General features: G+C 40.4%; 1 protein-coding gene across 1 annotated transcript in view; it reads right to left on the reverse strand.

Moving 5' to 3' along the window:
- TBXAS1 (thromboxane A synthase 1) overlaps positions 1 to 20,137 on the reverse strand; it is a 228,663-nt gene that overhangs the window by 83,774 nt on the left and 124,752 nt on the right. Inside the window, exons 5-8 of the mRNA XM_058805104.1 lie at positions 17,657 to 17,773; positions 10,421 to 10,509; positions 7,760 to 7,908; positions 5,692 to 5,822 (exon numbers count right to left, since the gene is read on the reverse strand). Of these exons, the coding sequence (XP_058661087.1) occupies positions 5,692 to 5,822; positions 7,760 to 7,908; positions 10,421 to 10,509; positions 17,657 to 17,773 (486 nt within the window). The remainder of the gene's footprint in view (positions 1 to 5,691; positions 5,823 to 7,759; positions 7,909 to 10,420; positions 10,510 to 17,656; positions 17,774 to 20,137) is intronic.

Genomic DNA, 20,137 nt, shown 5'->3' on the forward strand with positions numbered 1-20,137 from the left:
ACCTTGAATTCTGCGTTCACAGCAGACAGTATGACTGGAAAAATCAGGAAATATCAGGAATGTATTGAAACCTCTATGAATTCTCCAATTCTCCTTGCTAAAGGATATGTATTTTCAATAGTGGATTTTCTCACAGGTCTGTTGTGATTTTCCAAAAGTAATCAATAGCCCTAAATTGTTACAGTACAGTTGTTATTGCTATGGATTACAAATGAAATTCTGGACTTTCATCTGCTGACAGGGGGCTTAGTTTCAACCCACAGTTGCTGAAGGAGTCTCAGTTTTGAGCACTATGAAAGACTCCTTCATCTAGACATCATAATTTAAAAGATACCAGTAAGTTAAGAACTGAACTATAACAGTATATCAAAATAGCTCCAACACAAAAACAATTCACATATCAGATTATTAAATGAAAATCTATCAAAGTATCATTTATTGAAGTAAACAAATCTATCTAGTCTATCTGCCCTGCCTTTGGAAATATTTTGCCTCAGGGAAAAATTTAAACCTGGACAGATAACCAGGGTAAGGTATTTGAACATTTAAATCTTGCTGGATCCTTTAAAGTAGGTGTTAAGTGGTGCATTAAATTTGTGCTGTTTCTTCTGAGCTGGGTAAATTTGCTCTTCTGTAAATAGTGGGAAAAGCCTTTTACAATAATTTGAATCCATGAATAAATGTAATGTATTAAAATTTCTAAAGTACAGGCATTAAATGTTTTTGTACATAAGCCAAATGAGTGGAATATCCAGGACTAGAATTATTTGAGTGACCACAGAAAGATAATATATAATTAAAATGACATCTGCACCACTAACCGAGGGGATGAGAGAAAGTGACATCACAGATCTCATATAAGCTGCAAGCGTATTATTAGATCTAAACCTGGCTGTAAAATTACTATCTACCCAAGGGATTATCTTTAGGCATTCAGAAGCATTGTTTCATTTACTGATAGAACAGGGATGATAACAGGCTGACTTTGCTTGTCACATTGTTTTTTGGCCTTTCTTTATTCTTTGTTCACATTAGCTGTAGATGAGAGGAAGACAAGTTTCAGCTAAATCACTGTCGTGGAGCTTTTCATTGTTTTACAGCTTGTTCCAAAGGCTTTTTTTATCCTCCCTCCCCCCTCCCCTAAGAAAAGAACCCCAAAGCATTTTTAATGGTGATAAAAATCAATGGGGAGTAAAAGATGCACACAATGTAACATCTAGGAGTGTAGCAAACTAAGGAATACCCATTGGCCTAATGCACCTCAGGGAGACCATAAGACTTTGCTTATAGCTCTCATTATTAGCACAAAGAACCACTGGCTGCTAGTTATATCTTGGCCTTATTAAAATTCAGTGCCAAAACTCCAACTGGTTTCAGTGGGTACATTTCATCATTTGAGACCTAGGACAGAGGACATAATTCTCATTCACATGCAGGGCTATCTGGGACACCTCTCTCTACAGATTAAATTTCTGCATGAAATTGAAAAAAAGCTGCATTTTGTTCTGTTTTACACACCATTTTTATGTCTCTGGCTAATATTATTTGCCTATATTTGTAACAAGACTCATGTGCCACCAACCTAAAACATTCAAAACTCTATAAGCAGATATAGAATATAGGCAGTGAAAAGGGGAAAAAAAGAAAGCTCCCAACTTTCTGGTCACTTTCGAACAATAATTATACTGAACTGCAAAGGAGACTTAATTTGCATTAAGAAATCTGTCCCTATTAGTCTAACTCCTAGCACTTGAAATAGCTCCCATATGCCAATTTTGCCAACTAAGCAGAAGCCCAGGAGCAGACAGGTCTGCATGCAGCCATGGAGTTGTGCACACACTGCTAAGGCAAACACAGACCTTGCACTTTCCCCCACACTGTCCTGGTGTTGGGCAGCTACTGCCATGTGTCATCTCTCACAGCACCTCCCAATAGATCCTTAAGCCTCTGGCCCATCAGCCACTGTAGCCTGCAAACAGGCTGCATTATGCAGATTTCTGCCTCCTGATCTTGTCACAGAATCACAGAATCACAGAATTTTCAAGACTGGAAGAGACCTATAAGATCATCTAGTCCAGCCGATGTTCTAACTGTTCAGCTAGATCATGGCAGCAAGTGCCACATCCAGTCTTTTTTTAAATTCTTCAAGGGATGATGCCTCTACCACCTCACTGGGTAAATGATTCCAGTTTCTGACCACTCTTTCTGTGAAGTATTTCCTTCTTACTTCTAACTTACATCTAGCTTGACGCAGCTTGAGACTGTGTCCTCTTGTTCTATCCGTTGTCGCCCGGAGAAAGAGGCCGACCCCCAGCTCACTACAGCCACCCTTCAGGAAGTTGTTGAGAGTGATGAGGTCACCCCTTAGTCTCCTTTTCTCCAGGCTGAACAACCCCAGCTCCCTCAGTCACTCTTCATATGGCTTGTGTTCCAAGCCCCTTATTAGTTTCGTTGCTCTCCTCTGGACACGCTCAAGTAACTCAACGTCCCTCCTAAAGTGAGGGGCCCAGAACTGGATACAGTACTCCAAGTGAGGCCTCACCAGTGCCGAGTACAGGGGAAGAATGACCTCTCTGTTCCTGCTGGCCATACCATTTCTGATACTGGCCAGGATGGCATTGGTCCTCTTGGCTACCTGGGCACATTGCTGGCTCATATTCAATCGAGTGTCAACCAGCACCCCCAGGTCCCTTTCCACCTGGGCACTATCCAGCCACTCCATCCCCAGCTTGTATCGGTACAGGGGATTATTATGGCCGAAGTGCAATACTCGGCACTTGGACTTATTGAAGTTCATCCCATTTGATTCTGTCCATTTGTCCAGCCGTTCCAAGTCTCTCTGGAGAGCCCTACACCCCTCTAGTTGATCTACACTCATACCCAATTTGGTATCATCAGCGAAACTACTAATAAAAGACTCTAAGCCCTCATCCATATCGTCAATAAAAATATTGAACAAAACTGGTCCCAACACAGAACCCTGAGGGACACCACTTGTGACTGGTCACCAGCTAGATGTGACACCATTCACCAGCACTCTTTGGGCCCGGCCATCCAGCCAGTTTTGAACCCAGCAAAGGGTATTCCTATCCAGACCACGGCCAGCTAGCTTGTGTAGGAGTATGCTATGGGAAACAGTGTTGAAGGCCTTTCTGAAATCCAGAAAAACAACATCTACAGCCTTCCCTGCATCCACTAGCCGGGTTACCTGATCATAAAAAGTGATCAGGTTAGTTAGACATGATCTACCCCTCCTAAATCCGTCACCACAATCTTGCTTTTTTTCTGTGCTGTCCCTTGTTTAAGGGAGTGACCAGCTCTAGCACAGCAAAGGGTTTAGCCCATGATCAACCCCATCAATGTTACAGCCACAGAAACACTCTGCATTTCATTAATAACAGCTTACACAGCAACCACTTTTACTCCACATTAGGTTGTTTCATTGTCCCTTTTATCCTTTCATAATTCATACACAGAACAGACTTTCCATGCAGACCCTGTTGGAATGAATCTTTGATTTAAAGCTGTCCATACCTACAGCCACATCTGCAGCCATTAAGAGTTCACACTGGACCTATGCAGTAGCAATGAGGTGTCTGCAAGCAGTTTATACACATCATCAGTGCCAGAAGATATTCCTGCAGCACTCAGCCTGGGCCAGGAACCCTGTTTATGAATCACCAGTTGTTTGTGGCCACTCAGTGGTGCTTACCATCCTTCAGATGAAAAGAAAAGCAAAGACTGATGAAGGTGGGCTGAAGGAACAGCAAGCAGCATGTAGTGATAAACTGCAACAAATGTAGAAGTGAGACACCACTGCAGAAAAAGTCAAAGAGAAGCAATATATTTGAATATAAATTTAATTTTTTAAATGTGTCCTGGAAGTAATGTAGGGTAAACCAAAATCCATTTTATCCTGAAAAGTGGCAGCTGTGGGGTGAAGCTGTGAGAATAAGTTGGGAGGATCCAGTCTCTCCTGTGCTGTTACTCCATCAGCATTACTCTTCATCTCAGAGAGGCAAGAAGCATCTCTTAACACCTCAATATTAACATCCTTCATGTGGATGTCGTGTGGTTTGTGCCAATTGTTCTGCAAAAATTTGTTTCAGTTACCTCAAAATTGGAATTCTCACCAAGATTCTTTGCTTCTCACTCCACATCCATATTCCTCCATGGAAAGAAATGAAGTAAAGCTTCATGCAATAAAAGGAAATGAAGTGGAATGCAAAAAAAATTAAATGAAAAAATATGAAAAGAAATGAAAGGAAACCTAAAGAAATGAAATCTTGAGATTTCATATCCTTTCATCAAATGAAAAATCATTTCATGAAACAAAATGAAAAACAAAATAATAAAATTAGATTAAATGAAACATCATGGGATAAAGGGAAATTAAATTTTTATTAAAAAAACAAACTAAAAAATGAAAATAAATTAAATGAAACAAAGAAATTAAATGAAATCTTGGGATTTCATGTCATGAATGAATATGAAATGAAAAGTCAAGGAATTAAATGAAATTAAATTCAATTGAATTAACTGAAAGGAAACAAAGTTAAATTTAAAGAAATTAAAGGAAGCATACCAAAATGGAATTAGATGAAATCTTGAGATTTCCTTTCCTTTCACAAAATGAGCTTTCATTTCATGAAAGGAAATGACATGCCAAATCAAAGAATGAAATCAAATGAAATGAAATTTTAAAAACTGAAATTAAAAATGAAATTATATGAAATGTAACAAAATTAAATTAAATGAAATCTTGGGATTTCATTTCATGAAAGGAATGAAATGACAAGTCAAGGAATGAAATGAGATGAAACTTAATGGAAAAAGAGGAAAATAAAGGAAAAATAAAATTAAATTAAAAGAAATCTTGGGATTTAATTTCCTTTCATGCTTGTTCTTCTTTTGTCCAAAACAAACTTTTGTATCACAGAACCAAAGCAGAGGTCTACGGTCCAAATGTTTCATATATCAAAAATAGAAAAACTTTAATGTTTTTGCCTTCACATACTTTATAAAACAAGACTGTATATGCCTTCACATACTTTATAAAACAAGACTGACAAAAACAAGTACAAAAAACCTCCTCAGAGTGCCTTATGTCCAAAAAAAGAGGTAACAAATGATTTGCTAGCAATGGGCAGCCATTTGTTTGCACATTTCAGGTGGTATTTACTACCTTTCTGTTTAGCTGTCCCAGCTCCAGTGGCTGCTCCAACCAGACATTCAGATTGTTCCCAAGTTCCAAAGCAGCAGGAACTGGCACAGGGCTCTGTCAAACCTGCTTCAGTTCTCAGGGAGAGAATGGGTTGAAACACTCAGTGGGCTTTTTTCCCCCTCTGGTCCTTGAGGAAAAGTAGTGTAGACATGACACATGACTTTAGGACAGGAAAAATACTCCATAGGCTGAATCCTTCCTTCTGGGTCTAGAAACTGGGCTGAGAAGTCATCCCAGATGCAACTTTGCTGCATCCTTACTTGAAGAGAAATACTGAGAGCAGCAATATTGGAATGTGTTAACAATTCTGCCTGATGGTACAGAAAGCTAAAAATTAATCAATTCTTCACTAAAACACTTTGAATGTTCAGAGAGATTGTTTGTTTTTCAAACAGAGGCTTATGCCACTTCCAGTTTTTCCTGAAAACATTTGCTTATCCATATATTTATCACAGAAATAGTCTTACCTGAGCTGCATCTTGCTGGTGTCTATGGACAATTGCATTTTTTATGGTTTGGATAAAAAATTCATTAAGTTCCTTTTGTTTCTTGTTGGGAAAAATGCGTAGCAATGGGATCATTATGAAAGGGAAAGAAACTGTAAGAGATTGCAAAGAAGAAAACATTGAATCAGACTGTGAGGGCATATAATAGTCACCCTTTCTCTTCCTTAATATTATAAAACTTATCAAGTGGGATGTGCTCCTTTTATAAAAACTGATTTTTCCTCTCTTCCTCTCCCTTTAGTAACCTGTGAGGGTGGAAGAAAAAGAGGATTCCCTTTGGAGATGTCCTGCTGGCCAGGACTCCCTTTCCAGACAGATGCCTTCCAAGCTTGTTTTCACGATGCCTCAGGATTTTGGTTCAGATTTTTGGTGTCACAAAGCCACTATAACAAAGGGGAGCATTATTCCCCTACCTGCCCAGACAATTACATAGGGAAATTAGGGGATCTTGAACTGGCCCAGCAGCTTAGGCACCAACATGTGAAACTGGGTAGTTTTCATTCCTGTTTACAGCTCTCCAGCATTAGGGACCTATATGAAGGATGGGGCTCTTTAGGGCCTCTCACAACAACACAAAGACTATGGGCTTTAAACGAAAAGAGAGCCAATTCAGATTAGATATAAGGAAGAAGTTCTTTACAATGAAGCTTGTAAAACAGGGGCAGAGTTTGCCCAGGGAGGTGGTGGATGCCCCATCCCTGGGAACATTCAAGGTCAGGAGAGATGGGGTTCTAAGCAAACTGACCAGGTTGAAGACATACCTGCTTATTGCAGAGGATTGGACTAGATGACTTTTTAAGGTATCTTCCACACAGACTATTGTGTGATTCTACTTAATTTGCTTCTCTAAACAGGCCACAGACTTAGGAAGTGGTATATTATCAAAAGGATGGTCTCCAGTCCATACTTTTATAGTCACAACCTAGAAACCTGAGTGAAGTCTTATATGCTAATAAACCCCTCATTAACTTATGAACAACTTAAGACTAACAAATCAATCACTGGAAAAACCCTGTCCTGCCAACAGGGCAACTACACTGTGGAAATTCTCACCACATTAATGAAAGAGCAGAAAGAGATGGATCAAGGAATCCAACTCCAAACATTACAGGAACTTTTCTTTAATGAAAGACCCACTGCTCTTAGATGTATAGGGGCACATTTCTGTCCCTTAAGAAATTGGTTACAAATCACATTTTGCAATCAGGTTAAATGTTAACCCCAGGGCAATTTGGATACACAGCTCCAGAAGGAAACAGTTGATGTGCTGTGAGTACAGGTGCAATCTGTAATGCCAGCAGGATCAGATGGGCACAGGAAACTTTGCCACTGTGCCACCTGATACTACTGTGTGCAGGTCTAGATAACAAGATGATAAAACCTCACAAGCCTCGATTATGCTGTGGCTTCCTCAGCCGTGATTCTTACTGCCCTTGAATTATCAGGATCACCACCACCATGAAGTCTAAGCTTTCATGCCCTAAACAACATGGTTTTTTACCCCACTCTTGCATTGCCTATCTATTAATTTAAAATAAATGCATTCTCTTCAGGACACTTGTGATCTTTATCCTTCAGAGCCATCTACCAGGCTGTGGACAGTGTTCAAAAAAGAATTGGGAGTACTTAGACCATCTGTTTATACTCTTCCACCTCTTTTCTTCAGTAAGTTCATAATGGGTGGGATTTCAACCTCTACTAAGCAAATCAAGTGCACAAAAACTTTACACTTAGGTCCCAAAGAGCAATTACTCTGTTTTAGTGAGAAGTGTATTAAAACAAGTACTGTAGAAACTGCAGGACCCAGAAACTTTCCTGTCAGAGGAACCAGAAGCATTGTGTTCCTGGAGTTTCATTAATGGTGACAAGACCTGTAGAGCATATGGTGGAAATCTCAAGAGTAGAAGTGGCCTGTGAATGTCAGCTACAATACTTCCTACTCTGGCTCCAGCATGAAGCAATTTTGCAATTTGAGAATGACTTTTATGAAATTACCACAAGAAAGTAGAAAAATGTAGATTATACTCACGGATTAGAATGAGAAGAGGCTTAAACAAAGACATTTCAAAGAATGTTCTGCAATTCTTAACAAAAGGGTCATCAGGATTCTTCTGAGAATCCACCTCAGTACCAAAAGCTACACTACCAACGACATCCAAGGTAAAGCAGTTGTAACACCTGCATTTAATTGAAGAATGATAAATTATTATCTACAAATCCCATATCCATTAATATCTTGCTTCTACGAACATCACACAGCATTAATTTTTGCCACTGAGTTTCCTTTTGCTTTCAGATTTGAGCTTTGCCAAGAAGAGATGTTTCCATCATTCTGACAAATGGTGCTGCTTGATAATGATCACTTTTTCCAAACCTACAAAGTGAACATATTTTGATACAGCTCGGTAATTCCACTAAAATTTTATTTAAAACAATTCACTTTGTTATGACTAGAAATCAAATGTAACACATCAGAAATGCATAAACATTTTCTTTGTATGCATCCTAATAAATGAGATAATTTCTTTCTCATTTTTAACTGCAAAAATCACATCTATTTCCAGTCCAGTCTAAACTCTCAGAGACAAGAGGTTCTTAGGTAAAATTAAGGTCCTTAAGGATTTCCTTCTTCTTCTTCTTCATACCTCCTTTGTCATGTAACTCTGTGGACAAAACCAAGAGAAACTGACACCATGTGAAATCTGTATCTCTGCAGAGGAGCCGCCGGTGCTTTGAGAACTCCAAATTATCTGTGGACCATGATCTAGAAACATCAGAATTTACTAAATGGCTCCCTGCATGTCTCACCCTCAATCCAGTTGTTTTACCATCCCTATTTTCCTAGTAGGCTTTAGCAGCTCTATTAGGTTCTGAGATGGGTGGAATGAGAATGTAAAATATCCTTGGAATTTGATTCTTCTGATCTGTGGTGAAGTAAGCAATGTCTGTACTTCCATGACCCTTAGGAAAGTCTAATATCAATCTGGTGTTTTAATCTGAGTGAGCATGTATGAAGGGAAGAACAGGAGCCAGGCCCATTACATCCTGCATATGTGAATCAGTAATTTCTATGAATTATGTGACTCAGTAATTGTGTGAATCAGTATTTCTAAACGACAATCTTTGTAACCTGTCATTCTGATCACATCAGAGAAGATTTAAAAGATAACAACAATCATGCAAAACTCACTTCTTTTGGTCTTCAACTCTTTCACACACACATATAAAAAACATCATTAGAAGTTAAAATATTAAAAGGGGGGGGCATTGCTATAAAACAATAATTTCAGAAGTACTCAATCATCTACATCTCCAAGGTACTGAAAAATAAAACAACCTTAAAAACTAAATTTTGAGTTGTTGGCAAAACACAAAACAGCTAAAGACAACTAAGGTCATAGGAGGTTGCAGATAGGTCTTTTCATCCAAAAAAAACCAGTTCCCAAGGCAATTCTGTAAAACTGCAGTGGAATGAGAATCACATTTATAAATATGTCAAACCTGCTGAAATAGTAGTATGGTAAAACAACTGGAAATATCATGTTCCGAGATGGTCAACATCATTCATTTAGACTTTGAAAGGGTCTTTACCAAAGTGTCTCTCGAGAGGTGAAACCCTATAATGGATCAATAGTTAAAAGACCACTCAAAGACAAAGGACAAATGGAAAAATGGAAAAGAGTGGAAGGACTGAAAAGGTCAATTTTCATCACAGCACTAGGCTAGTGTAATGTATCTTGAGGTTTCATAGCATCTCTTCAGCTGTTTATTAGAGAGATCTCTGTGCATACACACACACATCTGCATGTGCACATATACTTGAAAAAAAGATTAATACATTGTGGCTAAATACCCATTTCTTCTGATGAAACAATATTATTTGTGCTGCTTCAGTTTGGGAAAATCATGAACTTCAGAGGGCACTGACCAACCCGGCAAACGAAATGCAAGCAAAATGAAGCAAAAATAGTGCCTGTTATAAAGAATGCATTTGCATTACTACCCAGGATCTTAGAGAAAATGCATCTACTCAGAGAAGGGACTAGACAGTGTTGTGAACAGCTCAGTGAAGACCTCTGATGAAAGAGCAGCAGAAAAGATAATAGGATATTAAATGCATAACAAATGAGAGAAAATACAATATGGAAAATATTAAAATGTCATTTGATAAATCAATGGTGCATTTTCATCTGGAGTACTGATCCTGTTGCTTCCCCAAAAGCTAGCATGCCATGAGAGGGGGTGATGAAGAATGTGGTAAGAATGATTAAGTGCTCAAAAAAAACTCATATTAAAAAAAAAAAAAAAGCAAAAGAGTGATGGACTAGATATATTTGATACTAGACCAATTCTTATGTTTGTACATTATTGGCAGCCTGCAAAGAACAGACTGGACAGGGACTGATGCAGCCTTCCTTTGTCCTTCCAGCTGTTAAAACTTCATTAAATAACTGCCAAAAATACATTAGATGCTTTACCAAAATTACTTTTCAAGTATGCAATGACTGTCCCAGGAAGAAAAGGCTTTTATCAGACACACCCTCCATTAAACTATCATCTCCATTTTTTAAAGTGAGGGAGGAAAAAAAATATTTTCTACAGTAAGTGTGAATTCAGAATAACTGCTGCTATTGATTTTTTTTCCCTCTTTTTTAATAATCTGCTACTAATTTTTGGCATTTGAACATACCTCTGGATATCAAAAGCTTTGCCAGAATCTGCGTAGACTTTCAAGTTACACAGCAGAGTGTCACAAATCTTGTTTATCAATGGTGTCATCTGGAAAGGAACACACTGAATTGTGAAAAAGCATGAAAATGCTAAGAAAAAAAAAACACCAAACAAAAATAATTATTTTTAATTATTTTTATCTGATAAATGTGATAGAGCTCGCAGGTTCCTCTGCAGGTGTTGTTAGGCACTTGTGCATGGGTAAGATGCAATGTTGGCACGTTCTGCTCAAAATAAATCTACACTTTACAGGGATGCCCTTCTCCAGCTCTGGGCCTAAATGCAAGAGGCTGTGTCACCTACCTGACCAATGGTCCTTGCCCCACTGTGGCTACATACACAAAGACCTATCAGGCAAAAACATCCGCCTCTCTGTTTAATCATTCCAAACAATGATTTACCATGATCTTTATTTGCACTACATCACATTTAGGTTATATGTGCTCCAGGGCAGAAGGAATAATGCTTTCCAAAGTCCTGTAAAGGCACTGGCATCAGTTCTATCCTGCCATCTCTCAGTTTGAAGGACTTAACATGTAACTAGAAAGTGACCCTGGAAGACACTACAAGCTGCTGAGGGCAAACTGCTATTGGTGCACGAGGAAAGGCTTTTCTCAAGTGGTGGTGCCATTAAGTGGACATTTTTGTGAATTTATTCATCTAAGGGTTCTTTCCAGTCACTGACACATGCTGGTCAGGTAGACTTAGCCCCAGCTTGGCTGTAGCCAGCCCTCTTCTTTAGGGCTTCATGGAAACCACAGCACAGGCAAACATCAAGCCCTCATTAAAGTCTCACTTTCTGTCTCTTTAGCTTCCTACATATGAGGAATCAGACACTTCCCTGATTACACCAAATAGGGGAAAAGAGGAAGGGGGCAGCAGCAATCCAGCCATGAACCAAAAGGAATTATATCCTGCAGCTCTTTCCCATATAAACTACCAAGACCAGCCTACAACTTAATACCAGGGCCTTGCCTCAACAACTATGTCAAGCACCAGCAATGTACACACAGAAATTTGCCTTTCCTTCCTGAACTACCTCCTTCAGCATAAGGATGTCAACAAACACGAGAACAGACTTATCCTACTCCTCTGACATTCTTGTTACCAAAAAAGACTTACTGCAGCCTCGCAGCACACTCTGAGAGCTTTGCAGCCTGCCCAGCCAAGTCCATTTTGCTTGGCGCTTCTACCTCTGTGAAACTGGCACAGCACTTTGTGCACAGGCACTGTGCCATCTCAACACATGGGCAAGACTGTACGCAGTCAAAAGGCCAACGCAGGAGCATCCAATATGTTTTCCAAAGGCACAAGGCTGACTCGAGAATGTGTCTAGCTGCTCTCCAGGTCCCCTGCCTATATGAGTGAAATTACATTGCAGAGCCAGGTCGATTTGGGCTTTGCCACAGTCTCACAAGACAGCTTTGGAGCCAGATTAGTGTTTGGTAAAAGTAGCTGTTACACTTTTGGGAGGTGCACACCGCAGTTATGTGGCAGCCTTCTTCACCTTTTGGCTTTCCAAAGAAAGTCCCCTGCAGCAAGCTTCTTCTCAAAAGCAGCTTCAACAAAATTAATACATCTCTGTTCAACAGATTGAATCAAGGTGAAATACTTCATAATCTCTGCGTCCAGCCCCCCCGCCCAGTGAACTGAACCAGCCAAGGAGAACAAAATGAAAATCAGTTTTTTAACAGGTATGATGTTTCTGAAACAGATGGTGATCATTTCAGATTTTCCTTTTATTGCCTTATTTTCTCTCTTATTCTTCATCACATCACCAGATCTGTAACCAGCCAGCTGGTTGCTATCACTTTTCAACAGCTGGCAGAGACATCAGGGGCACGTACGTCTGGCCAGGGCATCCCACAGCACCTCTGCACTTTACACATTCCACCAGCCTCTAGAAATACTGCTGCAATTCGTTCCTAGCCATGAGGTACTTTTATTAGTAAATCTAACCAGGAAAACAGGGAGGGGGGCACATGGATTTGATTTACTGTTAGCATGACAATAACAGATTCATGTCAATAAAACAATTATTTGTATATGAAAGCTACAGGGGATATCTAATCTGGAATCCTAGGTTGGGTTTGGGTTTTTTATTCCCCTGGGGGACATAAATTAGTGCAAGATTGCAAACGACAAAGACCACAGACTGAAACATTCTTAAGTCTCGTAACACCTCAAAATCTTTGTCTGATTGTCAAGAAAAATAAAGTAGTGTCAGGGGAGGTGAACTATACCAAGCATAGAAACTTGACATGTTGATCTACACTGCCTTGGGTATCAGTTACTTCCCATTTATTCTGATTTGCCAGTGAGAACATAAAACCTGCATAACCTGCCTGAGATTCAGTTCTTGGTGGATAAATAAACCCCAGCTGCTTTGTGTTCAGATTGGCTGAGAGTAACAGGAAGAAGAAAAATCTAAACAATATGGTCCCTGTAAATATTTGATCTGACAGTTATCTAATAGCAAGAGTAGCCCAGAGTCCAAATTTCTTTCTTTCTGCCAAAGAAGAGCATTTGGGGTTAGGGTTTTCATGATGCCAGAGGCTTTGCTGTATAAATCCTGCCAATATGCTGTTTGGCACATAACAACAATTAGCTTCTGATTCTGCATATGCACAGAGCATGTGGATCTTTGCACTATTGAAAGGCATCAGAGTCACATTCCTCTAGTTGGATGTGGCCCTCAGTATTCCTCAGTATTATTATTCCCATCATTATTAGCATCCAAACTAAAAACTAGAAGGCTGGATCATATTCACTGTAAGCAGACACAATGGAGACTTTACTGTTCACAGACAGCAAGCAGAAGTCGTGTTGGGCCTCTTGTCCCACAAATGTTATGAAACAGAAATGAGGGAGAAGGAGAAAGAATACATCCCTAACACAAGAATTGCTTCTCTTCCAGATTTCAAGTCCCTGAATAAAACCAGAAAAAGATCAGAGTGTCAGAAAGATGTTTTGTGAAAGGATTTGTTTCCATCACTTGAGAGTGCAGCTGTGCTAAACTTGGGCACAACTTACCAAAATAAGCAACTCAACAAGATACTGGCCTGTGGCTCAAGTTTATGCGCATTTCACATTTTACACCAGTTTTTACATTAGTGATTTGCTTTACCTTACGTGAGTGCATTTGCTTTATTTAGCAACAACAGCAGATTGCAGAGACACTCCCAAAATGCCTTTGACCAATGTGCACAGACTAACAGCAAATCAAGGAAACCTTAATGGGTGGACTGTCAGATCTTATGTCCTAGTGGGACCTGAGAGATCTCCATGCCTGAGAGTGACACTAGAGGATTTTTCTGCACTGTTCTGCCATGTTATTACAAGTTCTGCTTTATGTCTTCCTTTATTTGAAAGAAATGCCTCAACACAAACTCTACTTCACAGGTTATTTAGGATACTACTACATTAAGCTGTGCTCTCTTCTTTAATTTTTGTCTTCTGTTTTGTTTAAATGGTTTGTTAATGGAGGAAAGGATCCCTGGCATACTGATAGGAGATGACAAGACTACTGCAGCACCATCAGAATAAATAAAAATCAATAGGTTTTCTGCTGGTGTTGGCTGTAAAAGAGAGTAGAGCTATTTATCAAGTCTGACAAGAGGTCCAGAACTGCAGGATCATCATAGGCACCACAGCAAAAAGAAGAGGAACAAAATAAGAAATACTAAATAGGGAATCAAGGTTGGTACAGCAAGATCACTAACATGTCAGCTTGTTTCAATACATAACAGCTGAGGAGAGCATGACAGGAACACTGGGAAATGTTTCTATTACTTAGAGCCTGTAGCTATTATAATTCACCAATTCCTCATGAATTACCTCTTCGATCAACTTTCAGTGATTGGTGTTGTTCCCACTTAACAGATAAAAGTTGTTTCATGCGCAGAGAATTTAAGTAGCTTCTGTCAGATCACCCACAGGCAGTCAAGGGCAGGGAAGTGACATGTCTTGGGTTTCCTGCCTCCTGTCTCTCATTTCTCATTCTTAGTGCTCCCACAGCAGTGGAACTATGGGGTTCATTCAGGGGCCTTACTGGGAAGAGCTTATTATATTAGATCTGCTACCAGCTCCAGGGGCATCTCACATGGATGCTCCCCAATCTTCCTGCACCACCACTGTAGTATTTGTGTTCAATGCTATCCAGCCAAATCTTCCTCCAGCTGCTGGAGTGGACTACTTTCGTAATCTTTACAGGCTTGTTAGAAAAAGGGAGAACACCCAAGACATTGAAATCCATAAAAGAACAGTGAAATGGTGCACAGCTTTTAAAGACAAATTGAGAAAAGAGAAAGCTGGAGAAGATGTTAAAAACTCTTGAAAAATGTTACTAAAGCAACTCTCTGCAGACACACAGAAATCACTATATTGGCTACCCAACAACTCTATAACCTCTAGTTTCAGTTCATGTCCTGTAACTTTGAAAAATTCAAAATTTCTGGAATCATCTTTTGATCATTTGCTGGCTGGCTGTTGGAGATATTTGCCAGACTACGGGGAAGTTCCTCAAGCTCAGTGAACTTCTCAGTGACATCACACCACTTGTTTGAAGTGACAAGGGCAAAGCTCACCTCTGCCCACAGCGCCAGGTGCCTCTGTGGAGCACTGCAGGTTAAACCTTAGCCACACACATTAGCTCTGTCTGGAGCCTTGTCCTCCAGCAGCCAGGCCAAAGTGGCTTCTCACTCTTGCTAGCCCTGAAACTGTCCTTTCTTGAGTTTCTGAAACAGAGATATCAGGAACCTGTGTCTCTGAACTCTCTGTCCCTTGGTGCATCTCTCATCTGAATGCAAGGAGTTGTTAACACTTGTTGCTCTGTCACAGGCTAGGAGCTCCCAATTTTTCTAGAGCATCCAGACAGACAAGCCTACGTTTGGAGTGGCACCAGGGGCTTCAGTACTCAAGGGGAACCCCTTTCCAAAGACACTCATGAGGTCTGCAGTCTCTCCAGCATCACTGTAGAGTCTGCACAGAGGAACAAAGTTAAGGCACTCATCCAGAGTGAACAGAGTGGAAGACTTTGGTGTGGGATTTTGTCAAAGGAATTGATATCTTGGAAGGAAAAATAAGGAATTTCCCAGTAATATTTATAAATATGTATAAAATAGCATATCTAGGATCTTATGCTATAAATTAGTACCGAATTTGTGTTTGTAATTCAAAGCAGAGAGGAAGGGTTTATTATAAACAGGATGTCTTGCAGATAATGCTGGATACTCTGTAGTATGGCCAATACTAGAACATGGTATTTTTGTTTCCATGCTGCTGTAAAGGTTCTGAGAGAGTACCAAATATGTGAGAGCTAAAAAGTGAGATCATAATTAATGAGCATTGATTTCCTTTGTGAAGTGTTGGTATGGCTCCTAAATTAAGCAACAGCAGGAAAAGCACATGGGCAAGGACTTAAGTTGCATTAACTTCAAATCCCAGTATTGCTAACATATTTGGGTAGAAAATGAAATGCAAGGCTGAGTAGCACATCCGTTCACCAGCGGTTCCTAATCTCACACGGGCTTACTGCAAGTGTCTGTCTGTGTAGGGATGAACAGACTTCTGGTGAAGGTGTGGGGGAGAAAAGCAAAGTTGAACCTTTCAGAGAGACCTGTCCCCCTCCTCTTTTTCCCACTTGCTGTTGAATGGGAGGAGAAAGTGACAATCTCCAGGTCACCCTAAGCCCATGCACAGTCACACGTCTTCCCACAGAGCTTTGGAAGAGGTAGCACGGTCAAAGCTGATTATCAGGCTAAAAATAAATATCTCAATCCTTGCATGCAAGACAGCTAGCAGGCACTGGCCAGCCCTCCCTTTCACCTCCTACCATTATTCCTGCAGTCCACCTCCACCAACAAGCCATGCAGTTGGATTGGCCAGACCCTGCAGAGCCCAGCCCCAAAGCAGGATCCCTGAGGCTCCACTCCCTTGCCCTCACCATGCTCCTCCTGGCAGGTGCTGGCAGAGGTTGCTCTCCACAAATTGAGGGGAGTGCAGCATTATCTTTTGTTAGTCCACGAGCAAAGAGCCGATGACCTGCAGCAAGGCAGATTAATTCCCGCCAGCAAAATGCAAAACTCTGCTCTCCCCACCACGCCATGTGCAACTAATCGCTTGCATATTTAAACACCCTTGCCTTGCTGAAATTTCGTGATGGAGTTGGTGACAGAGCAAATGTCAGGGCGCATAACCAATGGCATTGTCAGTGGTGATTAATCAGCATCTCCGCCAGGCTGGCGGCCAATTAGAATTTACCATAATAAGGAGGTGACAGCCGGCGTTGCTAAGCGACCGCTGTCTATGGAGCTGGGAGAGCCAGACACATTTAGATGTTACTGTGGATTTCGACAGCGGCACGTCAAAACAACACAAGCGTCTGCCCAGTGGAAAATTTTACAACCCAGGACTGGGCACCGGAGTGAGGCACGATTCCCTTTCAGAATAAAACCTAAAAAGGAAGAGGTGATTTTGGTTTGGTTGTTGTGGGGTTGGTTTTTGTAGTTCTGTTTGAAAGAAGACTTTAGCCAGTCAATCATTTATATACATTTAATTAAGAGATATTGTATCACTGGAACAGGACTTCGTTACTGGGTAATGGGTTCCCATGGCTGAGCAAATGCTGATACATTTATAGGAAATTAGCAGCAGGTCAGCACAGAGACATTTATTTTCAGTCAGAGGTATTTATCTGGCAATGACATTTTGTTCCAGTGACTTATTTTATTATATGAAAGGATTAAAGAATAAAAGGAAGAGGGAAAGGGAAGGAGATGGAGAAATGAAAATAGACTGACAGCAGTTCCTGTGTTAACATGAGAGTTGCTGACTCTGCACATCAAGAAAAGCTATGTTCCAACTGGGAGCAATAACCTTTCCTGAACTGAAGCTTACTCCTAATAGGGTAGAGGAGAGGAAGGGGTAAAGGTCCTTCTTAAGTATGCTACACTTTCATGGAAAAGCTGACTTTAACAGAGGAAGATAGAGAATCATATCTTCAGATAAGCTTTTTGGATTTTCACCCATCTATGATCTGAACCATGCCATATGGAAGCTCTGCTGCATGTGCTCTTCAGGTCTAAATAAAGTGGCACAAAGTAGCAGGTTTTACCTATCCTTAATATGGACCTACATAAAGCAGATGCCTGCACAAGTCTTCTAAATTATGAAAGCAGCAATGTCTACACCTTACCTCTTTCAGTTTGGTATCGCTGAAGGCTGGGGTCAGGAGGCTCCGCACAAACTTCCATCTGTCATCACGAAGACAAAGGATGCTATCAAGCATTGGCTTGGATATCAACTTCGGCTTCTAAGTTGAAAGAAAACATAATTCAATTTCAACACAAATGCAACTACAGCTACTCAAGACTCTGAAACTTGGGAAGATTGCTCAGGAGTGGCATTGCATTGCTGCCCCACAAAGAGAAGTTCAAATCAGTCCCAAACACCAAGCTAAACATGGATGAGGCTGGAGAAAATTTCCCTTTTGCTGCAGTCATTTTCTCTTGGGCTTTAAAAGTCCTGGACCAGCTCCTTTCTCAGACTGCTCTGGTTCTGATGCCCCTGGTGTTCTCCTGAGATCTCCTTCACTGAACGCTGGCATCTTCCCTATCTTTCTAAGGTGACTGGCAAGAGGACTTGTCAACACTCCCTGTTTGGGTGACATGAGTGCCAACATACCGCATGCTGGTGTTGGTGGGGGACACCATTTCTGGTGACAGCTGGCATGTCAGGCTGTTATATGCATTTTAAAAGTCTTCAGAAAATATAGTGATTAGAAAGCAAGTCCCAGTCTTTACTCTGTTTATAAGGAACACTCTCACTAAGAAGTTGTGGCCTGTGACTCTTATAGCTGCAGCAGTTGGTCAAATACAGCAACTTAAAGCACTGCTCCATGAAGTTCTGCACCAAAATGACTACTGTGAATTTAGTGAATCTTCCCTGCCACCTAAGAAATTCTTGTCCAGAAAACAGTGATATTCACCAAGGAGTAAAAGGATATAAAAGACAAAAGAGAAAGCACATCATAAAACAACACACTTCTGACTGGAAGAAGAATCAGAAGATGTCCAGCCCCACAGCACAAAATATTACATCTTATACTATGTCAGAAGACATTTCCTAATTGTTCCTGAAGACCCCCAATAAGAGAGATTCAATAACCTCCCCACTCAAACTCTTCCAGTGCTGTACTGCTTTTACCATGGCATCACAATCTCTCTCTTTTCCGGAACTTTTGTCTTTGTGCTGTCCAGGCATAGAAGTCTGGTATTCTCCCTATCTTTGCAGCAGCCCATACATACAGAAGGCTCTAACAACCACTAAACATATTGCAGCCATCTATCCCACATAACACCATTTCACTCAACACATACTTATCAGTCATGCTCTCTAGGACTGTTTGCTCAGTATTGGTACTGTTCCTCTGCATAGTCTTGCTGATTTGCTTCTTTCTTAAGTTACAGTCCCTGTGACCCAGCATGGTACTCCAGGCAATACAGGATTTTATTCCCCCCTTTCAGGCTATATTCTTCTTATTCACCCTGGAATATTACATACCACAGCATGACATTGTACTCATGAACTGGTTTGTGGCTCCCTGCAACTTTCAAACTTCTTTCTGAACAATCACTCCCTAGGAAGTTATTCTCCAGCCTTTATCCTTAAAGCTGGTGACTCCCCATTCATATGTAGAATGTGTCCCTTTGAACTATGACCATTCCCTTTAAGGTTATTTGTGCAACTGGATAACACCACCTCAAATTTTAGCCCTTTCTTTCATAGCCTCTTTCATCCTTACCGGCTTTCTACATAAATTCTTAGCATACTCAGTGCTAATATCTAAATCATTAACAAGATTACAGAACAATTCTTGCAAAGAAGGCACCCTGTGCTCCTCCCTTCCCTTCCAACAGTGACTGTTCCAAAATACATTTCAGGCATTGTACAGTAATATCCTCCAGAAAAACCACTCTAAGATTGATGGGTGTGGGCAGAAGGACTACTCTTCTCTGGTTACCAGGAGGTACAGAGACATTCATTTGTGCATGTGAGATCTTCTGGATATTGCAGCAGCAGTACAGTTCCCCAAGTTATCAGTAGAAACAGTATCCATTTTACTGGGAGAGACCCCAACCAACCAATGATTTTGGCCATCTCAATGCCATCTATTGATCCCTTTTGTCCTCTGACCTTTCCTTTCAGTCCTTCTTTCATTACTGCAGTGCATGAAAAATGAATTCTTACAACCTGTAACACACCTGGATTCTTTAATATAATTTTGTGCCTCACTATTTCTGACTTTATTGCCATTACATGCTATTTTGTTATCTTTTTTCTTGTAAATCTGACCTACTTTCCACTCTGTAAAAAAAACAACTTCTCTTCAGGAGCCATGAAGAACTGGCAGTTTAGCTACGCTGGTCTTCCACTGCACTTCCTTAACGTTCCTCCTTATTGGAAGAGTTTGCACTTAATATCATTTTTTTAAGGAGCTGCCAGCTCTCCTTAACACCTTTTTCCTTTATACTTGCCAAATTCTTACTACACTGCATAAGCTTGTAAAAAGTAGAAGCCTATTTTATATTGCAAACAGGCTAATGGGATAGTTTTACATTCTCAGCAACACCCTCTAGTATAGTAAACTAATGTCACTGGGATAACACTACAAACC

Source organism: Ammospiza caudacuta, chromosome 5, assembly GCF_027887145.1.
Source record: "Ammospiza caudacuta isolate bAmmCau1 chromosome 5, bAmmCau1.pri, whole genome shotgun sequence".
NCBI lineage: Eukaryota > Metazoa > Chordata > Aves > Passeriformes > Passerellidae > Ammospiza > Ammospiza caudacuta.